The sequence below is a fragment of the Bos mutus genome, chromosome 27, assembly GCF_027580195.1.
Source record: "Bos mutus isolate GX-2022 chromosome 27, NWIPB_WYAK_1.1, whole genome shotgun sequence".
Taxonomy (NCBI): Eukaryota; Metazoa; Chordata; class Mammalia; order Artiodactyla; family Bovidae; genus Bos; species Bos mutus.
Genome location: NC_091643.1, coordinates 38,314,950 through 38,325,629, shown reverse-complemented (window position 1 = coordinate 38,325,629; position 10,680 = coordinate 38,314,950). Strand labels below are relative to the sequence as shown.

The following is a 10,680-nucleotide window of genomic DNA, read 5'->3' as shown; positions in this document are numbered from 1 at the left end:
TTCAAGACACCTTCCCTCTTGCCAGGCCACACCACTACATAAGTTTACTATGGACTTTTTTCTGAATAATATGCTGAACACCAGGTTTAAAAAGCAAACCATCCTAAAATCCAGCTGTGCTCCTCCTCTCTGTAGGAGATGATCAGAGAGGTGGGGGAGGAATGCCCTCACTGAGGGAGATGCAGCTTTGATGGTGGCTGAGGACCAGTCAAGAAGGAATGTCCCTTTCCCAGCTGACCTGAGGCTGCTCCAAGGTCGCATGAGCTTGTCGAGAGTTTCTTAGCCAAGTGACATCATCTATTCCCTTTGGTCTAACCACATCTGAAGACATGTGAAGAGAAAGAAATAATTCACAATTTCACTCATGTGTGGAACACAAAAGACAAACAAAAAGAAAACAAGAAAAAAGAATTTTAAAGAAGACAATGTTGACATGATAGCAAATACAAAGATACACAGACCTGAGTAAAGGAAATCAGAAGAGGAGCCTCAAAGAAAATGGGGCAGCAAATAGTAACAGAGGAAAACTGCAGTTTTTGGTGCTGAGAAGGTGTGTGGTTCACAGAAGCTGAAATGTATGGTGATGCACCTAAAACTTCACTAAAATTATAATGGGATAATACCAAAACTTAAAACAATTAAAATAAAATTCTAAAGAAATTACAGAATCGATCCCAGCTGCCTAAAGCCACATCACTACATGATTTTACTCTTGTCCCATTTCCCTGAGGGACTAGCCAAACACCAAATTTAAACCACACAACCTGAAATTCAGCTGTGAGCCTCTAGTCTGTCAGCAGATGCTCAGAATCATGAGTGCTGGACACTCCAGCTGAGGAGATGCAGCTTCCAGGGTGGCTGAGGAGGGTCAGAGGGGAAATTTCCCTTTCCTGCTGACTTGATACTCCCCTAAGGTCACATGACCTTGATGAGGTTTTCTTTCCTTTTTTTTTTTTTTTTTTGATGAGGTTTTCTTAACCAATCAACGTTATGTAGGCTACAGTCCAGGGGGTCACAAGGAGTCAGACACAACTGAGCGACTGAACAGCAAAACTCACCCTGTATCTCTCAGTGTCTTGAAGACCCATTTAGAAAGATAAATATCTTGTGAATTCACTTCGATGTGGAACACTAAACACAAATTTCAAAAGCAAATAAGTCAAAACAAAAAGAAAGGAAAGCAAATGACACAAAAGCAAACATTCTCACAGAACAGAGCAGGGCATGTCTTTGAGTCTGCTCCCACATCACCTGACCTTGATGAGGTTGTATTAATCCAATCAAGGTTAAGTATCACCTTTGATCTAACAACATCTTGCAGACACTTTCCAAAAAGAGAAATACCTTATAAATTCACTCATATATGGAACACTAAATACAAAGAAAAAGAGGGAATAAGTACAAAACATTATTAAGAGACAGCAAACGACACAAGAATAAACACACATTCACAGAACAGAGCAGCAGGTGTCAGAGGGTGGCAGTAAAAGAGGCCCACAGGATGGTAAAAGAAAAACCCAGTTTTTGGTGCTGGTCAGTTTTATGGCATGCCAGAGTTGAAATCTATTTTTATAGAAATAAAACATGTACTATTGTAACCCAAAGATACCCTAGAAAAAGAAGTACTTAAAAATTACATTATCCATGCCTCAGTGCATCCCTTGTGACTCAGCGGGTAAAGAATCTGCCTGCAATGCAGGAGACCTGGGTTCGATCCCTGGGTTGGGAAGATTCCCTGGAGAAGAGAAAGGCTACCCACTCCAATATTCTTGCCTGGAGAATTCCAGGACTATACAGTCCATGGGATCGCAAAGAGTCAGGCAGGACTGAACGACTTTCACAGTGCATAAAGCCACCTGTGTACATATTTTATCTATGTCTTGTTTCTCTGGGGGATACACTGAACACCAAATAAAAACAAACAACCTGAAATCCAGCTGGGTACCTCCCATCTGTCAGTAGATACTCAGAATGGTGGGAGCTGGACTCTGTCCACTGGAGGAGATGCAGCCTCGGAGGTGGCTGAGGGTCCGTGGTGGAATTTCCCTTTCTTAGCTGACTTGTTACTGCTCCAAGGTCATGTGACCTTGTTAAGATTTTCCTGACCAATCCAAGTCATATATCAGCTTTGTTCCTTCCATGTCTGAAGACAGATTAAGAGAAGAGAAACACCTATTGACTCTACTCATGTGTGAAGCAGGAAGAAACCAAGAAACAAAAAGAAAACAAGTGAAAAAAAAATCAAGGAACAAAACAAATGACACAAGAACACATACACAGATACTCAGAACTGAGTGGTGGATGCAGCGGGGAATTGGCAGGTGGGAGGGCCCAAGGGTAACACAGTCACGGAGAGTAAAGGAGGGAAGATAACGTGTTGGTGCTGAGCAGGTGCACGGTATGCAGGAGCTGAAATATATTGTTGTAAACCTAAAACTCATCTAATATTATAACAGAATACCTCAGAAAAATAAAAATTAAAAAAAAAAAATTAAAGAATCTTCACCCCATTGTCTAAAGCCACATCACTACATATTTTGACTGCTGTTCCATTTCTCTGGGGGTTTAGCTGAACACCACATATATTTCAAAGCAACCTGAAATCCAGCTGCACTCCTCCTATCTGTCAGTAGAATCTCAGAAAAATGGGTGCTGGACAAACTTCACTGGATGACATGAAGCTACTCAGGAGGCTGAGGATGTGTCCATGGGGAAAGTTGTCTTTGCAAACTGACCTTCATGCTACTCCAAGGTCACATGACCTTGTTGAGCCATTTGTACCCAAGGAATGAAATGCATGACAATAGACAGACAAGACAATTGGTTGCCCCTTACCCTTGCTCAGTTTTACCACCTGACTGTCCCCAGAATTCCTCGTGGAGATTTTGAAAGCTAATGATGGAGTTTCCCTGGTAGTTCAGTGGATAAGACTCCACCTGCCAAGTGCAGGAGACATGGGTTCGATCCCTGGTGTGGGGAGATCACACATGCTACAGAGCAACTAAGCCCATGTGCCACTATTGAGCCTGCATTCTAGCACCCGGGAGACACAACTACTGAGTCCATGCACCATAGAGCCTGTGCTCTGCAGCAAGAGAAGCGATTGCAAGCAGAAGCCTGCACAGTGCAACCAGAGAGTAGCCCTGGCTCACTGCAACTAGAGAAAAAGCCCTCATAGCAAAAATACCCAGCATAGCTAAAATTAAATAAATAAGTAAGAAAAAAAAAAAAAAAAAGTGAGGTATCAGTACCATCCTTGTGTGTGTTTCTGTGAGTGGACTCGGGCCTTCTTGGGGAATTGTGCTGCTTTGGCAGGAACACACCTCATCCGAGTGGATATCCAGGAAGACTCTCCCTGGAGATATGGGTTCAGGATGGATGTGTGTCAAAGGATAACTTTCCAAGTCCTACAGACAAGAGGGGCGATTTGCTTTGTGATGACATTCATTTCTTTCTTTGGAAAAGGACATTGCACTAATTCTTTTAAAAACCTGCTTGTGTGATGGCTGATAGTTTTAGGTATTTTATATTCTTGCAGATTTATCCCATGAGCTTATGTGAGGGTAACAAGACTGGGTTTCTGTTGAGACTGCTGTGTGCATAATTCAGGAATCAGCTGAGTAAGATAAAGAGTACAATCATGGAAGGAACTCTTCATCCACTTGGCTCAGTTCAGAGATTTGGGACAAAATAACAAAGATTTCTGAGGTCTTGGGAGGGTAGAGATCAGATGTCTGTCTCTTGAGCCCCAGGTGGTTTCCATCTGCAGACATAGGTTGAAGGGCCTCAAATAATATAAGACCAGATGTCTCTGAGACTCCCCCAGGTCCTTGCTTGAGCAGGTCATGACATTCTGGGAAACCTGGCCAGTGGAGCTGAAGATCAGAGCTGTGTCACCCCAGGGCCTGAAGGGGTAGATAGGGTGGGGAGATGTTGAAATGAGTGGAGCTGAGATGTGTGGAAAGAGCAGTGGAGAAAGGGGGACTCAGAGAATGGGGCTGAGTCTCTGCCCACTTTCCCAGAGTGCAGACCTGCATCCCTGTGTTTACAGGGGCCCAAAGAAACCAGACTTCCCAGGTGGCACAACTGATAAAAACCCACCTGCCAATTCAGGAGACATAAACAGACATGAATTTGATCCCTGAGTTGGGAAGATCCCCTGGTGGAAGGCATGGGAACCCACTCCAGTATTCTTGCCTAGAGAATCCTATGGACAGAAGAGCCTGGCAGGCTCTGGTCCATGGGATCAAAAAGAGCTGGACACGACTGAAGCAATCAGCATGAACACAGGCAAAGCAACCAGACAGCAATACTGAGCTCCTTTAGCCACAAACGATTGTTTAGAATATTTACAACTATTTATTGTACACACAAATTTTAACTTCTTACAAAACTTTACATCCACGTTGCCAGGTCTCTTCATTCTCCATTTCATGCCACGTTTTCATGAATAGGTCTTTCCCCAAATCACAGTCTACTGTTTTGCTGTTGTTGTTGTTCAACTGCTAGGTTGTGACTAACTCTGCAACCCCATGGACTGTACCCCCCAGGTTCTTTTTTCCATGGGGTTCTCTAGGCAAGAATGCTGGAGTGGGTTGCCATTTCCTTCTCCAGGGGATCTGGACCCAGGGATCAAACCCATGTCTCCTGCATTGCAGGTGGATTTTTTACCACTGAGCCACCAGGGAGACCTGATTGTATGTTACATTATTTTTTAGGGGCTTGCACAAAGGATTTTCAGGGGTTTTCCCTGCCACACAAAGAATCTGCCTTGTAATGCAGGAGACCTGGGTTCTATCCCTGGGTTAGGAAGAATCTCTGAAGAAGGGAATGGCAACCCACTCCACTATTCTTGCCTGCAGAATTCCTTGGACAGAGGAACCTGGTGGGCTACAGTCCGTGGGGTCACAAAGAGTCTGACACAACTGAGTGACTAACACTACACCTCCTACACAGGATTTTTTTTTTTCTGATATGAAATCTAGCTGTAACTCCACTGTGATTTTAGGATTGCTGCATCCTCAGTGTGATAAGTTTGTGTTGACTGAGAAATAAGTGATCACCAAAACTTCCCTTCCTTCATGACACTGACAGTATGTTGTATAGTCTGAGTACATGTGGACCAGAGGGGTTGCTCTATGGAGACAGAATTTCTCAGAACCTTCTGTGAAATCACTTCTCTAGGATAAATTGTTCAGAAGTATGCCTTGGTGCTGCTCAACACACCTTAGTATTTCTCAAAGGTCTTCATCTTTGTTCTTGTTTTAGTGCTTATTTTTTTCATGGAATTTCTTGTGCACATCAAGCCTGGGGCTTGGCCAAATGTTTGTTGACAGTTATCAAAGTCCTAGGGTTCTCCACATGGAGTTGGCTCACGTTGAACAATAATTATGAAAGAAAAACTAGGCATTCTTATCCTCTGCTCACATCCTCTAGGGTCTTTAAGAGTTGGGAGTTGTTGCTGAAAACACCCATATTGTATTTAGAGGGAGTTCTGCTAAGTTGGAGAAGGCAATGGCACCCCACTCCAGTACTCTTGCCTGGAAAATCCCATGGATGGAGGAGGCTGGTAGGCTGCAGTCCATGGGGTCTCACAGAGTCAGACAGGACTGAAGTGACTTAGTAGCAGCAGCAGCTGCTAAGTTACCTGAGGTCAGGCCAATGACTAAAGGCTTTGCCACAGAGATAGTGCACATGTGGATCCATGTCCACAGGTGATTCCTGTCTGGACCGGGAGTGTGATGCCTGAAGGAGCCTCCATATTGATTACAGACAGTTACTTTAGTGAGTGTGAACTTGGTGAGTTTAAATGCTAACGCTATGGCTGCTGTTCCTCCCACATTCCTCATGTGTGGAATGTGGAAGGAACAGCATGTCACCTCAGGTGAGAAAGTCTACTGAGGGCCTTCCTGGTTTTCTCTCTGGTGCTGGGTTCCCTCATGTTGTCTAAGGAAAGAGCCATGACTAAAGCACTTCCCACAGAGCTGACACTCATAGGGTTGCTCACCCGTGTGTGTTCTCTCATGCCTTCTCAGGTTTGCATATTGACTGAAGGTGCTCCCACACCCCTGACATGTATAGGGTTTCTCTCCTGTGTGGGTTCTTTTGTGCAGAGTCAATCCAGAACACTGACTGAAGGCCTTCCCACACACAAGACACACGTGAGGTTTCTCTCCAGCATGGATTCTCTTGTGCTGACTAAGGCCAGAGCTTTGGCTAAAGACTCCCACACTGACAACATTCATAGTGCTTCTCTTTGGGATTGTTTGTCTCATGTTTTCTAAGGTAAGAGATTTGATGAAAAGTTTTCTCACACAGGTGACATTTATAGGGCTTCTCTCCTGTGTGTTTTCTCATGTTCCAGGTAGGAACTTTGAAGAGTTTCCCACACACATGACATTCAAATCGTTTCTCTCCAGTGTGGACCCGATTGTGGTTTCTCAGAAAATAGCCATTTCCACAGAGACTGCATTTGTTTGGTTTCTCTCCTGTGTGAATCATCCTGTGTCATCTGAGGCTAAAGTAATTATTAAAGACTTTTCTACATAGAGGACATTCACATGATTTTCCTCTAGTGTGAATAGGACCCTGTGCATTAAGAAATGATCCTTGACTACATGATTTTCCACACTGTTTGCTGACATGTTACCTTCTTAAGTGAATTGATGAATGTTGAAGTGAAGATCTAGAAGCTAATTCATCTCTCAAATTAGTTCATGCAGCAGGATCCCCTTGCTGGTGAGAAACATGTTTTGGGAAAGGAGATATGAGGCTGTTGCTGGTTTGCCCATGTCTAGGCAGACACTTATTCTTCTACATGTTCACCCTAGAGCATCAACCAGGAATAGTCTCCTGGTAAAATGTCTCCCGTGTTAGTTGCAAACATGTTGTGATACTCCCCTTCAGGCACAAACATTCTCTTTTATAGTTTCCAAACCCCAGATATCAGATTAATTTTGAAAACTTCAGTGTGTTCTAAAGACTAGGAGATGAACAATGTTCATGCTATTGACTTTTTTCCTTACATTAGTTTTAAGCTCATAATCAGTTAACCAATTTCAGACTATCCAAAAATTTGCTCTGAAAGAGCTTTATCTCAACTTACACATAGGCAACTGTGCTCAATTACCAACTTATCACACTGCTGGGTCTTTCATTTGGATGACTGAGGTTCCCACCCCTGAAACTTACTACTGACATAGTAGAGGATATGTGCTTTCTGTAGACACTTTGCATAAATATAATTTCTTGTTGTTTAAGGGATCTTTCACTGCCTAAAGAATGGAAAAAATATAGATTTTAGAATGGCATTAGGGAAATAAAATGTAGACAACCACCAAGATCATTGAGTATGTTTCAAAAATTGGCACTCAGTTGGAGAAACTGTATATAGCAAGGAAATACTCAATGTAGTATTTGAAAGAAATATTTTAAAAATCATTATCTATTAGAAAAGAAAAACAGAATTAAAATATAACAATGTAATGTGGGCAGGTGACATTGGGTCAGAAAATGGTGGAAAAAACATGAAATGGCAGGATCAGGACAAGAATCACTATGTGAAAATTTAAGTGCAATAACTCCACAAGAAACCTCTTTCCTTAAATAAGAGAAAATGGCAGGAAGTAATATGAATTGTGATGATAGGGGCCCAGAATGATGACAACACGAGGAATATGCCCCAATGTCCTCACTTCCACTTTGGAATATATCCCTGCCTTCATCAGACTTTCATCTGGTGTCTCTAAGGACTTAACACACCAGCTGAAACTGTTTTGCCCTGAAGCCCAGGCCCCTGACGCTCACCTGGACTCTGACCTTGGAGGCCTCCTGCTCCTTCAGTCCACAGCTCTGTTCCTTGTTCCAGCTATGAAATCACATCTGATTTGCTAATTTGATATCCTGTTTGATTAAAAAAAAAAACAAATGTGGATTTTGAGTGTGGACTAATTACCCTTTGCTGTGCTCAAGTCATGGGTAAGGTAGTGAAGACAATAAAGAGATAATTGAAGGTCGGTGCAGGTAACATCTTCACTGACAGAACAGTGAAGGTCCTTCAGCAGACCAGGAGGAAACCCAGAGCAGCAGCAAAAACAGTGAGGCTGTCTAGGGCTGATGCCCGTGCACCAGTTCAGAGAGAGGCCACAGAATCCTCATTCTTTTCCAAATGGGAAAGATCAAAAGACTCTACAGTGGGCTGAATATTTCTGTCAAACAGGATCCAGTAGTGATTCACCTTACAGGAAGAATCGAAATTATGTCATATACAGGACTCTGGTGTTAAGTCTTCATGGAGTGATTGGAACAGAAGAATTATTTTTTTAAAATATTTGATCCTTTTATTTATGCATTAAAATGTCCATTGAATCCCCAGTCCTGTTCTGAATGTTGAGACTAAGTACCAATAAAGATATGAAACCTGGCCAAGATGACCTTTCAGTGTGGTAATGAAAAGTGCCATGAAAAGGAATGTCTTCCTTTAAGTAATTATGAGGACTATCAGAGAATCAGGAAGCAGCTGAGTGGGACACAGGGAAGCTGTTCTAAATGCTTGTTCAGTGAGTGAATGAACAGAATGGACACAGGTGCAGGCACATCCCTGTTGACAGACTCACCTACAGAGACCAGGTGGGTGACAGTTTCCAGCATCACATTTCTGAACAGGTTTTTCTGGGACTTGTCTAGCAGGCTCCACTCTTCCTGGGTGAAGTTGACTGCTACATCTTTAAATGTCACCAATTCCTAAAAAACTATGGATGTTCTGGTTTAGACAGAGCAGCCCTACCACTGTCCAGAGTGGGCGGCTGAGCTGAGGAAGGATGGGGACTGGGTGCAGCTTCAGGAGGAAGCATCACTACTCACCAGGGGCTCCATCCTTGAGCTCAGTCACCGGGAGCCTTTCTCAGGATCTCACTCACAGCTGATCAAGCACTAGGCAGGCCAACCTGAGGATGGAGAAGCCACGAGACCCCAGTCCTGTGCTTCCAGACCCACCTGAATTCAAGCCCCAACCTTCACCTGGGTGTAGCCTCAGCCCAGCACTTGGAAACCGGTGGTGCATCCAGGGAATACTATGCAGCTTCTTCTCTCCCAGATCCCATGTGAAGAGCTAGAGCTGCGGTTGCTAACAAAGAAAGTCAGAGTCTGCAAATAAGAACGTGCTAAGCATTGACTTTGTGTTCATCAGCCCGTGGCACCCAGAATCGCTCAGTGTCCTCCCGGGTTCCCACCCTCGGGGACCCTGACTCTCGCCAGAGTGGATGGTGGTTTACAGCTGTAGGTAAACACTCTGGAAGCCCCCAGATCATCTCCTGCCTTATGCGCCCACAGTGCTTCTCCAACAGCCCTGGCAGTCCTCTGGAAACACACTGCCTTCCAGCTCCCCTCAGCCCTGACATTAGTTCTGTCCCACATGCACATGAATATCAGTCACCTCCAGTACTTTGGCCTCCTCATGCGAAGAGTTGACTCATTGGAAAAGACTCTGATGCTGGGAGGGATTGGGATCAGGAGGAGAAGGGGACGACAGAGGATGAGATGGCTGGATGGCATCACTGACTCGATGGATGTGAGTCTGAGTGAACTGTGGGAGTTGGTGATGGACAGGGAGGCCTGGCGTGCTGTGATTCATAGGGTCGCAAAGAGTTGGACACGACTGAGTGACTGAACTGAACTGAACTGAAGGACCTATTTTAGATGGAGTTGAATCGAGGACTTATTCCATTTGGAGAAACCATAGCACCTATCCGGCCAGCCTCATCCTTAACATCCTCCGAACCAGAAGGTAGCCGGCATCCAGGAGTCACAGTGTTACTGTCATAGACTGTTGCAGTTCTCTAGATCAAGGATGTTCAAAAATATGGAAAAACAGGTTTGGGAAGAAATTGCTTTATTTGCCAATTTACCAATGACACCCAAAGATTCCAAAAACTTTAATATGACAGAGTTACACTAGAGGAAGGAGCAGCTGTCATTTAATTTTGCTCAGTCAGTGTTCTGTGATCAAATTCCTTTAGGGTAACAAAGGTCTCCCTGGTTTTACCTGTAATATGACCTCTAACATTAGCAATCAGAAGAAGCTCCCTGTAATCTCTCTTCATGTTTATCACCCAGTTTGGGAGGAACCTCTCCATATATCCACAGTCGATCCCTTCATCACATCCCCTCTGTCTTGAAACAGAAATCTCCCTAAAGATATTTGCTCTCAGGCTCCTGCTCTCCAGTCCTCCATTCACAATCAAAATGAAAGCCTAGGGATCATTTCCTATCAGAAATGAATTCCTGGATCCATGCCTCTGCTAACTGTGGAGAGGAATCAAGTGTCTAGGACAAAGCACAAACCCCAAAATCCACTCAAGGAAGTGATTGAATCACTGATTGGATTACCCGTGGGATGGACTGTGTGTGCTTGCTAAGTCACTTTGCTGCTGCTGCTGCTAAGTCCCTTCAGTCGTGTCCGACTCTGTGCGACCCCATAGATGGCAGCCCACCAGGCTCCACCATCCCAGGGATTCTCACTTTAGTCGTGTCCAATTCTGCAACCCCATGGATCATGAGGGGCTGTCCAGGAAAACTGATCAAGATTTGCCTTTCATTTTGACTTAAAGATAATTTCAGAGTGAAGTGACATGTTCTTTTTCACTCTTAGAATTTTCCTTCTACTGATAAGAGGAACAGGTA

General features: G+C 43.9%; 1 protein-coding gene across 1 annotated transcript; it reads right to left on the bottom strand.

Annotated features, from left to right (window-relative positions):
- Window positions 1–5,894: 5,894 nt before the first annotated feature.
- Window positions 5,895–8,874, bottom strand: LOC102274122 (zinc finger protein 124). Its single transcript, XM_070364097.1, is given in 4 exon segments — window positions 5,895–6,225; window positions 6,227–6,569; window positions 8,616–8,742; window positions 8,863–8,874. Coding segments are annotated over 4 exon segments (813 nt in total).
- Between the last annotated feature and the right edge of the window lie 1,806 nt (window positions 8,875–10,680).